This window comes from Dipodomys spectabilis, unplaced genomic scaffold (genome assembly GCF_019054845.1).
Source record: "Dipodomys spectabilis isolate Male_0828 unplaced genomic scaffold, ASM1905484v1 ptg000018l, whole genome shotgun sequence".
Classification (NCBI taxonomy): Eukaryota; Metazoa; Chordata; class Mammalia; order Rodentia; family Heteromyidae; genus Dipodomys; species Dipodomys spectabilis.
This window is the reverse complement of record NW_024870695.1, coordinates 3983831-3997423: the sequence shown is the minus strand read 5'-3', so window position 1 is coordinate 3997423 and position 13593 is coordinate 3983831. Positions and strand designations below refer to the sequence as shown.

The following is a 13593-nucleotide window of genomic DNA, read 5'->3' as shown; positions in this document are numbered from 1 at the left end:
TGACTAAGTGCCGCCCCGCCCACCCTGGAGCCGCCACCTGTAGTCACGTGCATCCCTGGAGGCGGGGCCGGAAGCTGAGTCAGCCCCCCCCCGTAGAGAGACATTCTCCCCCCCCCCTCAAAATCCCCCCCACCTCCTTGTCTTGGCCCCCAAGATCTCGTGCTCCCAGGATTCTGCAGCTCAGAGAGGCACAGTGTCCTCCCTCAGGACGCACAGCGGGCTCTCCGGGGGCTGTAGGCGATCCCGGGCCAAACCCTAGCCTCTCAGGTGGGGCAGGAAGGCGGGTGAGAGGTAGACAGAGCCGGTAGGTACCCAGTTCTCGGGTCTGAGTCCTGCTGCCCGCGGGGAGGGGGGGTGGGAGGATCCCCAGGCCTCTCAGCGCCTGAGCCTTGGGGCAGGGCAAAGTGGGGAGCGGCTGCACCCAGGGGTCAGGCCCGGCTCTCTGCTCCGCGTCCCTGGGGCTTGGGCCCGGGTTAATGGGGGTGTGGGGACCACATCTGAAGGCAGGCTGTCAAGGGCAGGACGGCAAAGCCCATTAAACCCAGCCCAGCCAGCAGCCCGGCAGCCGGCGTGCCAGCCACTGGCCCTCCCAGACCCACCACTGGCTCCAGCTGGACCGAGGCGGTTTGGGGCCTTAAGGAGCTTCTCTCTGAAGCCTGTTTGAACCTCTTCCTCGACACTTCCCCAGGATCTACCCTCCCACTCCTTGCCAGAGTCCATGGGCCTGGGCAGTGGCTACTTCCAGCCCCAACTCCCAAGTCCCATCACAGACCCCTCGAGCCCAGCACTCCCTTTTCATCCTCTAACCCACCAAGGCTCTTCTGGTCAAAACCCAGGAGACCCTGGCTCCCCACAGCTGCAGGACCTGGGCAGGCATCGCCGCCAGGACCAGAGATGAGCAAGCATCTCCACCATGAGCCCTGCCTGCCAGTCCTTCCTCCCCATTTATACCCCCTGACACGGTAGCTCCCAGCCAGACGGTGCTCCTGTCTCTCCTCTCCTTCTGGCCAATGCAGAGTCTCCAGGTTCCTTCACAACCTGGCATCAGGGCTGAAAGAGTTGAGCACGCACACCCCCATTTGCCCTTCCCCATAGAGTCCTGGGAAGTTAAGACTAAACAGGAAAGTCCCGTGAACCCTTCCCCAATTCCCCTCCAGCAGTAATATCTGGCATAGCTGCAATTTCTGTGCATCCAGAGTTCATTCAGATGTCACCAGTTACATACTTGTGTGTGTGTGTGTGTGTGTGTGTGTGTGTGCGCGCGCGCGCGCGCGCCTGCACACACGCAAATGAGCTTTGTCATGTGTGTCAGTTTGCATAGCCACCAGCATGGTGGCTGGGTGTAGTAGCACATGTCTATAATCCCAACACTGCAGAAGGATCACAAGCCTGAGGCCAGCCTGGGCTTACAACAGCAAGACCCTGGCCACCACCCTTAAGAAAGATGCACAACAGCCAGGAATGAGTGGCTCATGCCTGAAATCCTAGCTATTCAGGAGGCTGAGATCTAAGGATCATGGTTTGAAGTCAGTGAGACCCTTATCTCCTATTAGCCACAAATTTTTTAAAAAGCTGGAAGTGAAGCCATGGCTCAAGTGGTAGAGCCCCAGCCATGCCCTTCATCATTAGAGCAATGCTTGTGCACCAGCATCTAGCAAGCACTAAGCCACTCTCCATTGCTACTATTTTGTTTGTCAAAAATGCTACATAAAAAGCCGGGGACCAGAAGCTCATGCCTGTAATCCTAGCTATTACTCAGGAAGCTGAGATCTGAGGATCGTGGTTCAAAGCCAGCCCAGGCAGGAAAGTCCATGAGGTGCTTATCTCCAATAAACCACCAGAAAACCATTGTGATTCAAGTGGTAGAGCGCTAGCCTTGAGCGGAAGAGCCAAGGCCCAGAGTTCAAACCACAACCGACCCCCTCCCCCAAAAAAATGCTACATAAGACCTGGGTACCAGTGGTTCACACCTGTAATCTTAGCTACTCAGGGAGCTGAGGTCTGAGGATCACAGTTGAAAGCCAACCCAGGAAAGAAAAGTCCCCCCATGAGACTTTTATCTCCAACGGACCACTCAAAAACTGGAAGTAGTGAGTGTTGTGTCTCAAAGTGGTAGAGTGTTAGCCTTGAGCAAAAAGAGCTTAGGAATGGAACCCAGGTCTGGAGTTCAAGTCCCACGACAGACAAAAAAAGAAAAAAGCAGCCAGGCATGGTGGCTCACGCCTATAATCCTAGCTACTCAGGAGGCTGAAATCTGAGGATCACGGTTCAAAACCAACCCAGGCAGGAGAGTCCATGAGATTTTTATCTCCAAGAAACCAATGTGGCGCTGTGGCTCAAGTGGTAAAGCACTAGCCTTGAGCTGAAGAGCTGAGGGACAGTGCCCAGGCCGAGAGTTCAAGCCCCATGACTGACCAAAAACAGAAAAAAAAGAAAAAAGCTACATAAGGGGCCTGGCATGGAGGTGCACACCTGTAAATCCAGCTACATAAGAGGCGGAGTTAAGAGGACCAAAGTCTGAGGTCCAAGACTATCTGAAAAACAGATGAAGAGGAGGCTGGAGGAGTGACGCAAGTTGTAGAGCACCAGCCTTGAGTGAAAAAGCTAAGGAGCAGATAGCTAGTTCAAGTTCCATGTACCAAAAAACAAAATACAAATAAAAAAGTAAAGGCAAGGGCTGGGAAGGTGGCTCAGTGGTAGAGCGCTTGCCTTGCATGCCTGAGGCCCTGGGTTCAATTCCTCAGCACCACGTAAGCAAAAAGAAAAAAGTCAGAAGTGGCGCTGTGGCTCAAGTGGTAGAGCGCTCGCCTTGAGCTGAAGAGCTGAGGGACAGCACCCAGGCCCAGAGTTCAGGCCCCACGACCGGACTCAAAAAAAAAAAAAAAAAAAAGGCAAAAATGACAAACAAAGCCACTGTGAACATTCATACATCTACATTCATAGGCAGCTGTATAGATGTATATATAAATGTGTTATGTGTATGAACATACATTTCTTGGGAATAAACACCCCGAAGTGCAATTCCTACATCCGAGGGACAGACCTTGCCAAGGTGCCAGTTCCAGGGCTTGAACTCAGGACCTCACACTCTTCTCAGCTTTTTCACTCAAGGCTGGCCCTCTGCCACTTGAGTCACAACTCCACTTCCCGCTTTTTGATGGCTAGTTGGAGATAAGAATCAACATTTGTCTACCCAGGCTGGCTTCAACTGAAATCCTCAGATCTCAGCCTCCTGAGTAGGTAGGATTACAGTGGGCGTGAGCCACCAGCCGTTTGGGGTGGGTTTTTTTGTTTGTTTTTGTGCCAGCACTGAGGCTGGAACTCCAGGCCTGGGTGCTGTCCTTTAGCTTTTTCATACAAGGCTGGCACTCTCCCACTTGAAGCACAGTTTGACTTCCAGCTTTTTGCTGGTTAATTCAAGATAAGAGTCTCACATGGACTTTCCTGCCTGGCTGGCTTTGAACTTGGATCCTCAGATCTCAGCCTCCTGAGTAGTTAGGGTTAGCCACTGGTACCCAGCTAATTCCTTGGATTTATGTGTTTGTTTATTTTTGGCCTGTGCGTTGTCCCTTAGCTCTTCAGCTCAAGGCTAGCGCTCTACCACTTGAGCCACAGCACCACTTCTGGCTTTTTTATTTTTGCTTATGTGGTGCTGGGGAATCAAACCCAGGGCCTCAGGCATGCAAGGCAAGCGCTCTACCACTGAGCCACCTTCCCAGCCCCTTCCCTTGGATTTATGCAGGAAGGAAGGATGTCCAAAGGAAAGAGAACAGCAGAGAGGCCCAGAGGTGCCAGGACAGAGCCCATACACTGGTTGGACTTGGTTGAGATGAAGGTGGCAAACAAGGAGAGGCCTCGGCTGGCATGGTAGGGCACTGGGAGCCACATCTAGGCTGTGAACAGAAGGCCGTGGAGGGGGGGGTCAGGTAGGTTGGGGGGTGGCTGCCTAGAAGGGGCAGTCAAGCTGGACTTGGTGTTAGCAGCACTGCTGGAGGACGTGGGGGCTGGGCAGGGCAGCTCCCAGGCTCTGGACTAGGTCTTGGCAGGGTGAGGGGACTAACATGGAGCCAAAGCAGAGCCTCACAGGCACCCTAGGCATGCAGCAGGCAGCACGGGCAAAGCCAGCTCCCTGTTCCTTCTCTGCCCTTCCTGGCCCCAGGGGTTGGCAAGCTGGGCCATTGTTCGGATGGTGACCTGATGCGATTGCTGTCATAAATGTGTGGTTCTTCTTTCTCGCTGTTCAGCACAAACACGCGGTCCAGCCCAAAGCGTCCAGGGGCAGTGCCCATGCCAGGAGTCTGGAATGAGCTGAACAAACTTGAGAGGAATCTCCTGACTCGGGCTTTCTGAGCCATTATGTGGCTGTGATGCTTCAGTGGGCCCCTCCCAGAGGGCGGGGTCCAGCAAGTGCCAAAGGACCCACCTGTCTTGGCCCAGACTCTCCATTAGGAGGAGCCCATATTTGCCCTCTCAGTCTTGCACCCCAGTATCCTGACATGGGACTGTAAACTCCGTCCTGGGCTTAACTGTCTTACAAAACTGTGTCTTTTCCGGTCCTACAAAACTCAAGTGTGTAGGGGTGGGAGGGGGTAGAGGTGGTAGATGGTAGATTTGTAGAAAGGCAGTTGGATCAAGCTGTTCCTGAATTCCTTCATGACTTTTTCTGGCATCTTCTCTTCCTTTCCTTCTGTGCCTTTCCTCCTACCTCCCCACCATTCACTTACTTATTCATCCATTCATTTAGCAAATGTTCACAGACTGTCTCCTGTGAGCCCAGCCCTGGGCTGGGCCATACCTGCAACGCAGATGATTCAAATCCAGTGTCTGCCCTCAGGGAGCTCCAGGCCTGGTGGGGAGCACAGCCAAGAAAACAAACAACTGTGACTCAATCTAGGTCTTGGGAGCCCTCAGGGGGGAGCTGCTTATCACCTGAGGGTTGGGGGGGGGACAATGGGGAGACCTAGAGGAGGAGCCCTTTGCAGGAGGTAAACAAGGGTGGTACAGGTGTGGAACTAGGAGGAGGTACTAAGACTTGAGAGTGCTGACCAGGTCTGGCCCTAGAGGCTCCCGCCTGTAATCCTAGCTACTCAGGAGGCTGAGATTTGAGGATCACAGTTCAAAACCAGCCTGGGCAGGAAAGTTCCCCCCCCCCCCCCAGACTCTTCGATTAAATACCAGAAAATCAGAAGTAGTACCTCAAAGTAAAAGTGCTAGCCTTGAGTGGAAAAAGCTGAGGGACAGCACCTAAACCCTGTGTTCAAGCCCCATGACTGACCCCCCCCCCAAAAAAAAAGAGTGCTGGACAAATATCAGAAAATACTGGCAGGCCGGGCTGGCAGAGTCTGGTGCCAATCAAAGGCTGTAGGGCCAGTCAATAAGGGCCTTGAATGCCAAGGGCAGGATTTTACCCAGAGTGCCCTGGGCTTGCAGGGATGGGAGTGGAAGGAAGGGGTTGGGGACCTGCGCCTCAGAGGATAGCAGTGATCACAGGGAGGAGGATGGAGCTTGGAGCTTCCACTGCAGTAGAGTGGTGGGCGGGGCCGCCCCAGAAGAGAAGGAAAGGCTGTTGGGAGGAGGGGCTCCTCATGGGACCGGGATGGGGAAGACGTGCAGAGGCTGCTGGAAAGCCACAGCAGTAGGAAGTGGCTAGTCTCACAACTCTCACCCTCATCCGGTGTGGTGACTCCACACGGCCAAGTCAGCAGGCTTCCTCCTGTCTCCTGCCTCCATTTCCCCTCCTTGCAGGACAGCTGAGAGCGGGAGGAGGGGCAGGAGACCAGCTGGCTGTCCTCATGGCCGGCTGCCCGCCCTTGGCCTGGAGACAGGGAGTTGGGAGCACCCGAAGGGCCTAGAGTGGAAGACAGCATTGGGAGAGGGGATCGAGAGGCAGAAGGGCTCTCAAGGTTCACTTTCCCTCAAAATCACACTGGGAAACTGAGGTCAGAGCTAATCATTAAGCAGCCAGAGCCGCAAGAGGTAGGGACTGGCTGGGTGGGTGGGCAGGCTGGGCCAGCCCAGGAGCCATGCCTGTGGGGAGGGATGGGCCGAGGAGGGCAGCGGGCATCCATCTCTTGCAGATGACGTGGGCTGTGTGGTGCCCTCCGAGTGCTTGCGGGCCTGTGGGGCTGAGATCGGATGCTCTAACATCGCCTACCCCAAACTGGTCATGGAGCTGATGCCCTTTGGTGAGGCTGGGCATGGGGGTGGGGAGGATGAGGGATGGGGAGGGGATGTAGGAGCCACCCTGGATTCATCCTGACATTGTGATCTCCACTTGGGAAGAGATAAGTACCAGCAGGTTCAAGGACTGCCCTGTCCCGGGCTTACCCACTCCTCATGGCCTCCCCTCTAAACCCCTCCGTGGCTGGGTGCTGGGTGGCTCACGCCTATGATCCTAGCTACTCAGGAGGCTGAGATCTGAGGATCTCAGTTCAAAGCCAGCCCGGGCAGGAAAGTCCGTGAGAGTCTTATCTCCAATAAACCACTGGAAGTGGCGCTGTGGCTCAAGTGGTAGAGTGCTAGCCTTGAGCTGAAGAGTTCAGGGACAGCCCAGGCCCAGAGTTCAAGCCCCAGGCTGAGGGAGAAAAACAAAACAACAACAACAAAAAAAACTCCACACTGCTGGCACCCCTCCATCTTCATGATGGAGAAATGAGACCAACTCACGCTAAGGTTTCTCTCCTGCTTTTAAATCTTCAGTCAGGTGGGGTACTGGTGGCTCACACCTGTAATCCTAGCTACTCAGGAGTCTATGATCTGAGGATTCCCACTCAAAGCCAGCTCTGGCAGGAAAGTCTGTGAGACTCTTATTTCCAATTACCCAGCAAAAAAAGTAGAGCTGTGGCTCAAGTGGTAAAGTGCCAGCCTTGAGCAAAAAACAAAAAAACTAAGGGACAGCACGTAGGTCCTGAGTTCAAGCCCCAGGATAGACACACGAATGCTGTAAGATTTCAGTCAGGTCCCTGTGTCCCTCCCTCAATCCCTCGCTGCCCCTCATAGAGCCTGGTCCCCCAGGGACAGAGGGACAGGATTGCGGTACCTAGACCTGGGCACAGAGCTTGGCTGTACACACAGGCCAAGCTATTTGGGGCACATCACTTCCCTGATTTTGGAGCCTGGGTGTCCTCATTTGTAAATTGGAGATAATGACTCTCCCTCCCCTCAGTTGTGGCCGGATTAAGCCTAATGACTCCTGGCAGGCCGCAGCTCCACCTTGGGCTCCACCTTCCTTGGCATCCTGTCCCCAGAGGATCCATTCCGCAACACCCCTCTTCACCCCCCCACCCCCCCACCCTTCCTAATCCTTGGGCTCCTTGTATGAAAAAATGGATACACTAAGCCCCAAGTTAAAACCTCCTGAGCAAGATGAGGAGACATGTTTGGGGAGAATCAAACTCAACTGACATTTCTTTAGGCCCCATCCCAGTCAGCCTGAGACACTCACACAGCAAGTTGATGCGGATCTGAGACCAGGCCCCCAGCAAGGAAGTAAACAACACCTCTAAGGCTGAGCCCCCCAGGAGGGTCCATCATGTCAGACCTTCCTAAAGCAAGGTGCTGTCCACAGACTAGTAGGGAGTCTGCTGTAGTGCTTCAAACTTGGATACATAGCCAGATGCTTGTCATCTTAGCTGCTCAGGAAGTGGAGTTCTTTTTTTTTTCTTTTTGTCAGTCATGGAGCCTGAACTTTGGGCCTGGGCGCTGTCCCTCAGCTCTTCAGCTCAAGGCTAGTGCTCTACCACTTGAGCCACAGTGTCACTTCCGGCTTTTTCTGCTTATGTGATGCTGAGGAACCAAACCCAGGGCCTTATGCAAGTACTCTACCACTGAGCCACCTTCCCCAGCCCTCAGGAAGTGTAGTTCTGAGGATCCTAGTTCAAAGCCAGCCCAAGCAGAAAAGTCCATAAGATTAACCTGCAAAAAGCTGGAAGTGGAGGTGTGGCTCAAGTGGTAGAGTACCAGCTTTGAACAGGAAAAAACTGTAAGGGTGCAAAGCCCTGAGTTCAAGGCCAGCTACTGGTGTGCACGAGCATGTGAGCGCGCGCGTGCACACACACACACGCACGCACACACATACACACCCCAAAAGAAAAGAAAAATGTACACAGACTTGAAAAAAGACCCAGAGAAGGAAAGTGACCACTGAAGCCTGAAGCCACTCAGCAGTGAGTTAGCATCTGCTTAACTCTGACTTCCAGAATGCCTCTCAACTCCCCCGAAGAAACCTGCACTGGTTTGCAGGTAATAGTTAGGTTTGATTTCCTCCCTCTCCCCTCTCCAATTCTGGGGCACTGGCAGCGCTTCCACAGAGCCAAGGCTAGCCGGATCCACCTGGCCTGCTACAGCCTGCCACCAACAGGAAGTGGTGGGAAATTCCAGAGCCTGGGCCACTGTCCTGGGTGTGACTTCCCAACCTAGGGTCCCACCTCAAGCCTTCCTCCCACCCCACCCCACCCCACCCCAGATGTGCCTCTGGGCTGCTGGGAGTCCCCTGGCAGCCGGCCCCTCTCTGAGCTTGCAGCCGCTGTCACCTTGGGTTAAGGATCTTTCCTTTGGTAAAGCCAAGGTGTAAAGTGCTTGGTCAGCGCCAGGCTCTGCGGAATGAGGATCGGTAATCACACCAAGACACACGTAATTACAGTGCAGGCCAGCGCTTCCAGCAAGCCGCAGGCTTGGGCTGAAAACCCAGAAGTCCTTACTGCATGTCCATGGCCGCCCAGTCTCCCCTGGCCTCAGATACTCAGCCTCTCTCCCTCCAGGTCCTCTGCCCTTGGGTACATGGGAACATCCATGGAGCCACTTAGGACTGACCGCAGTGGGGGAAGGGGGCTCAGGCTGCAGGGCCCAGGTGACAGGAGCTCCCAAGGAAGGAGGCCAGGGTCAACCAAGGTCACAGCGAGTCCCTACCCCCCCCCCCCATGCAGGTCTGCGAGGGCTGATGATTGCGGTGATGATGGCTGCGCTGATGTCATCGCTGACCTCCATCTTCAACAGCAGCAGCACACTCTTCACCATGGACATCTGGAGACGGCTGCGGCCTGGAGCTGGCGAGCGAGAGCTGCTGTTGGTGGGAAGGTATAGTTGGTGGGGGTGGAGGGGACCAGCCATAGGATCAGCTCCTTGAGGCTTTGAGGGATGCATAGAAGTTTGAATACCAGGATGGGAGGGAGAGAAGAGGCCATACTGTCCATTCTACCTCCCACCTCCCACACTGGCCTCCATTACTTCTGCTGCCAATTCCTCCTGGCCTTACTTATCCCTTCTGTATTCAGCTCAAAGGTCTCTTTGCATGCAGGCCTCCTGATACCTCCAACCAAGAAATTATTTTTTTCCTGTGAGCAGCTGGCCTGTGACTCTATCTCCATACCCACCTGGGTGCCCGGAAGTCCTTGCATGTGGATGACGAAGGCTGGTGTCGCTGACTGTGCATTTGTGTCTGTCTAAGCCCCTCTGCTTTCTGTCTACACTGCCTCCCTCCTAGCTATGTAGCCCTCAGCCCCCCAGTGGAGGTGGGGACCCCGCTGGGACTGGAGTAACGTCCTGCAGCCAGGAGCCCAGGGTGTGCTGTCCTCAGGGTGAGGTCTCCCAGTGATGCAAACCAGCAGCTTCCGTGGGAGGGCCTTGTTGGGACATGCCAGACGGCAGACAGGTGTGAGCTCATTTGCAGTCAGGGAGCCTCGGCCTCCCAGTGCAGGGCACTTTCCGTGTCTGCCTGGCTCTGGGCATGAGACTGCCTTGGCCTTCAGATGCCCCTGCCTCTCCTCTCTATGGCCCCGGGACGCTGCCCTTCTCCCGTCTTCCCAAGCTCCAGGGTCCTAGGCCCTGGATCTGCCACCCTCTAGGCCTGGTCCCTCTGACCCTAGCTCCTGCCTGGGGCCATGGCTCCCTGACCTGCCCAGAAGCAGACCTCTTCCCTGCTCCTACCATCTCCTCAAGCTATCTCCCACATTGACCTTGATCTTTCTTCCTTTCCCCACCCTATCTGCCCCCAGGCTGGCCTAGTCTTCAGCTCAGGGGCCCCAGCAGCTCGGGCCAGTGTTATTAATGACTTCATTTCCAGGTTCTAACCTTCACTAGCTCCAAGGTCCTGCCTTCTGTGCCTGCTGTCCCCTTCTGTCTCCTCCCTGGACCCTGTGTCCCGCTGGGCAATAGAGGATACCGAGATCTCTCAGGCCCCTCCCCTAGGCTCCCTTCTCCAGAGGTAGGATGGGACTCGTTCCTCCTGACCTGAGGCGGGGGCCGTGCCATGGGGCTCCTTGGAGACTGGGGGTATTTGCCACAAAGGAAGTGGAGTAGGGTAGGGTGCCCCAACAGCAGGAGCAGCCTCTGGGCCTGGGGGCACCTACACACACACACACACACACACACACGCGCACACACACACACACACACACACACACGCGCACACACACACACACACACACACCTGGGTGGTGATTGAATCAAAGGGGCAACATGCAGGGCAGTAGCAGGGGGGGAGAGGGCCCAGGCCAGCCTGGCCATGGACCCCCCACCCCCCAGCTGCTGCCAGCAAAGATGCTGACTGTGGTGTTGGAGGGCGGGGTAGGCCGTGTTATTGGAGGCTGCCTGGGCCTTTGAAGAGGCAGCCCTGCCGCCTGCCAGGCTAAGGGTTAATTAGCCTTAATCAAGGTGGCACCTCCTTCCCCCACCCACTCCCTCCAGCCTGAAAGGGAAGAAAAGAAAGGGAGGCAGGTACCTGCACATGGCCTGCCACGTGGGGGTCGGGGGAAGACACAACACCCCTACCTCACTCCCTTAGTGATCAGAGGTGCCAAGTGGCTCAGGACACCAGTGAGGGGCTCAGTCAGGGAGGAGTTGAGCTCTTGTGGAAACTTCTCTGGGTTCCACATCCCTTCAAGGTCCTGAGGGCCTCCTCCTGGAAGTCCTCCTGGATTCACACTTCCTCTGAGCTCCTCAGCCCAGACCTGCTCTGGGGACAGGTTGACCAGTTGACTTTGCTATACTGCGAGATGGTGGGTGCTAGAGTGTTCAGCTGAACCAGAATGCCCAGTGCTCCGCCATTCTTCCCAGGGGAAGGGAGGTGTGGGGGCAGTCCCAAGGGGGAGGGAGGGGGGCAGGGAGGTCTCAGGCAGGGTGGGGATGGTTCCCCTCGCTGGATAGAAGGGCTCAGGCTTTGAAGTTGAGGAGTCTAGGCAGTGACTCTAGCCCAGACAGTTTGGCTCCCAAGCCTGGCATTCTCAAGACAGAGCTTGCTCTGAAGTAGATGGAGGGCGAGAACAGTGCTTAATGTAGAGCCAGTTCCTGCTAAGGCCTGGCAGCATCAGAATGCATGCTGTGCTTAGAGACCCCGCCAGAGGGATGTCTGGCCGGGACATGAGGACAGCAAGTGGTTCACATTCACACAGTCCCCATGTGCCACGAGCTCCCACGGTGTGCCACAGCTCCCGTCCAGTGACACGTCCCCATGGTGCCACAGGCTCCCAGTGTATATGGTGAGAGTTCCCACCGTACGCTGGAAGGGGGAAATCCTGCCCTCTTTTGGCTTCCAGTCTCAGCTTGGGTGGATCAAATGGAGACCCCAGGAGCTGTGTGGGAGGGGGGGGGGGCGTCCTTAAAAGGCTGATTCTGCAGGATCCCGTAGAAGGAGCGGTACAGGCGGAAGGTTCAGGGGTGCAGACTCTGGGCCAGTTACAGGTATAGTGGGCTGGGGCTGGGTACAACAGGTGACCAAGGGGAGGAGGAATTGCTGAGGAGGGGTCTTTGGCACTGTCCATCTGCAGGCTGGTCATCGTGGTCCTCATCGGTGTGAGCGTGGCCTGGATTCCCATCCTGCAAGGCTCCAGCAGCGGGCAGCTCTTCATCTACATGCAGTCTGTGACCAGCTCGCTGGCTCCCCCGGTGACCGCAGTCTTCATCCTGGGCATCTTCTGGCAGCGTGCCAACGAGCAGGTAGATGTGCAGTGCAAGACACGGGTGGGGCTCAGTCAGAAGGGCTTCTGACCTCCTCCTGCCAACGCTCCTCAGTCCCTCCAACCCTGCCCCTGTGCCCAGGTCAGGATCTGGGGTCCTGGTCTTCTTCCCACAGTTCCTCACACTGGCTTCCTCTTCCCCAGGGGGCTTTTTGGGGCCTGATGGCTGGACTGGTCGTGGGCGCTCTGAGGCTGGTCCTGGAATTCCTGTACCCCGCCCCACTTTGTGGCCATCCGGACATGAGGCCAGCTCTCCTCCAAAACATCCATTACCTGCACTTCGCTATAGCCCTCTTCCTGCTCACTGGTGCTGTCATGGCTGCTGGGAGTCTTCTGACCCCGCCGCCCCAATACACTCAGGTGAGCCTGCCCTGACCCCCAATCCCTGACCCCTACATTGTCATCCCTGTCCTGCACTCGAACCCTAACAATTTCTAAATCAGGTCCCATTCTTTTTTTCTTTTCTTTTCTTTTTTTTTTTGCCAGTCATGGGGCTTGAACTCTGGGCCTGGGCACTGTCCCTGAGCTCTTCAGCTCAAGGCGAGCACTCTACCACTTGAGCCACAGTGCCACTTCTGGTTTTCTGGTGGTTTATTGGAGATAAGAGTCTCATGGACTTTTCTGCCCAGGCTGGCTTTGAACTGTGATCCTCAGATCTCAGCACCCAGCTCAGGTTGTTGTTGTTGGTTGTGGAGCCTGAACTCTGGGCCTGGGCGCTGTCCTTCAGCTCTTCAGCTCAAAGCTAGCACTCTACCACTTGAGCCACAGTGCCACTTCTGGATTTTTCTGCTTATATGGTACTGAGGAATCGAACCCAAAGCCTCATGCATGCAAGGCAAGCACTCTACCACTAAGCCACATTCCCAGCTCCTCAGGTCCCATTTTAACCTCTGAATTTCTCTGACTCCAGACTCTTCTAAACTTTCATCAAGCTCTGATCTCTGTCTCTTTTGAGACTGACTTCCTCTTTCTGTCACTGTCCCCTGCCCCTGTCTGGATGCACCTTTGTCTCATCCCCACTCCTTCCTAACAGATTGAGAACCTGACCTGGTGGACCCTAGCTCGGGAGCTGTCCCTGGGAGCCAAGGCAGGCAAGTGGGCAATCCCTCACTTCCACCCCAGGGCTGGGATGGAGTCAGAGGAGCCAAGGGTAATCTTTCCTCTCCCATCTGTCCCTCCTCAACCCTCTCCAGGGAGCAACCCAACACCCCAGAAACACGCTTTCTGGGCTCGTGTGTGTGGCTTCAACGCCATCCTCCTCATGTGTGTCAACATCTTCTTCTATGCCTATTTCGCCTAACACTGCCACCTGACAAGAAGGTGGAAGCCTCTGTCCTCGGGGACAGGCTGACGATGACCCCCACAGCTTCACAGCAGGCCAGTGCCCAGCAACTGAAGGAACTCTGAAAACAAAGCGGGGAACTGGGAGAACACAAGATAATTCTGACATTCCCACCTTGATCTCACAGCTTGTTGTTTTTGGGTTTTTGTTTTTGTTTTGCCAGTACTGGGGTTTGAACTCGGCCTGGGCACTCAAGGCTCTACCATTTGAGCCACAGCGCCACTTCTGGCTTTTTCCAAGTAGTTTATTGGACATAAGAGTGTCATAGACATTTCTCTGGGCTTTGAACCACCATCCTCA

General features: G+C 55.4%; 1 protein-coding gene across 3 annotated transcripts in view; it reads left to right on the top strand.

The window, feature by feature from the left end:
• The window catches only part of Slc5a10 (solute carrier family 5 member 10), a 54876-nt gene extending 41464 nt beyond the window's left edge, over positions 1 to 13412 (top strand). For 2 of the 3 annotated variants that reach the window (XM_042672933.1, XM_042672924.1), the window contains 6 exons: positions 6078 to 6185; positions 8925 to 9075; positions 11763 to 11931; positions 12096 to 12311; positions 12985 to 13050; positions 13149 to 13412. In XM_042672933.1, the coding sequence (XP_042528867.1) occupies positions 6078 to 6185; positions 8925 to 9075; positions 11763 to 11931; positions 12096 to 12311; positions 12985 to 13050; positions 13149 to 13358 (920 nt within the window). In that variant the 3' untranslated portion in view covers positions 13359 to 13412. Of the gene's footprint in view, positions 1 to 6077; positions 6186 to 8924; positions 9076 to 11762; positions 11932 to 12095; positions 12312 to 12984; positions 13051 to 13144 lie in introns of all 3 variants that reach the window. The other variant, XM_042672943.1, reaches the window with a different exon arrangement.
• The last annotated feature ends 181 nt before the right edge of the window (positions 13413 to 13593 follow it).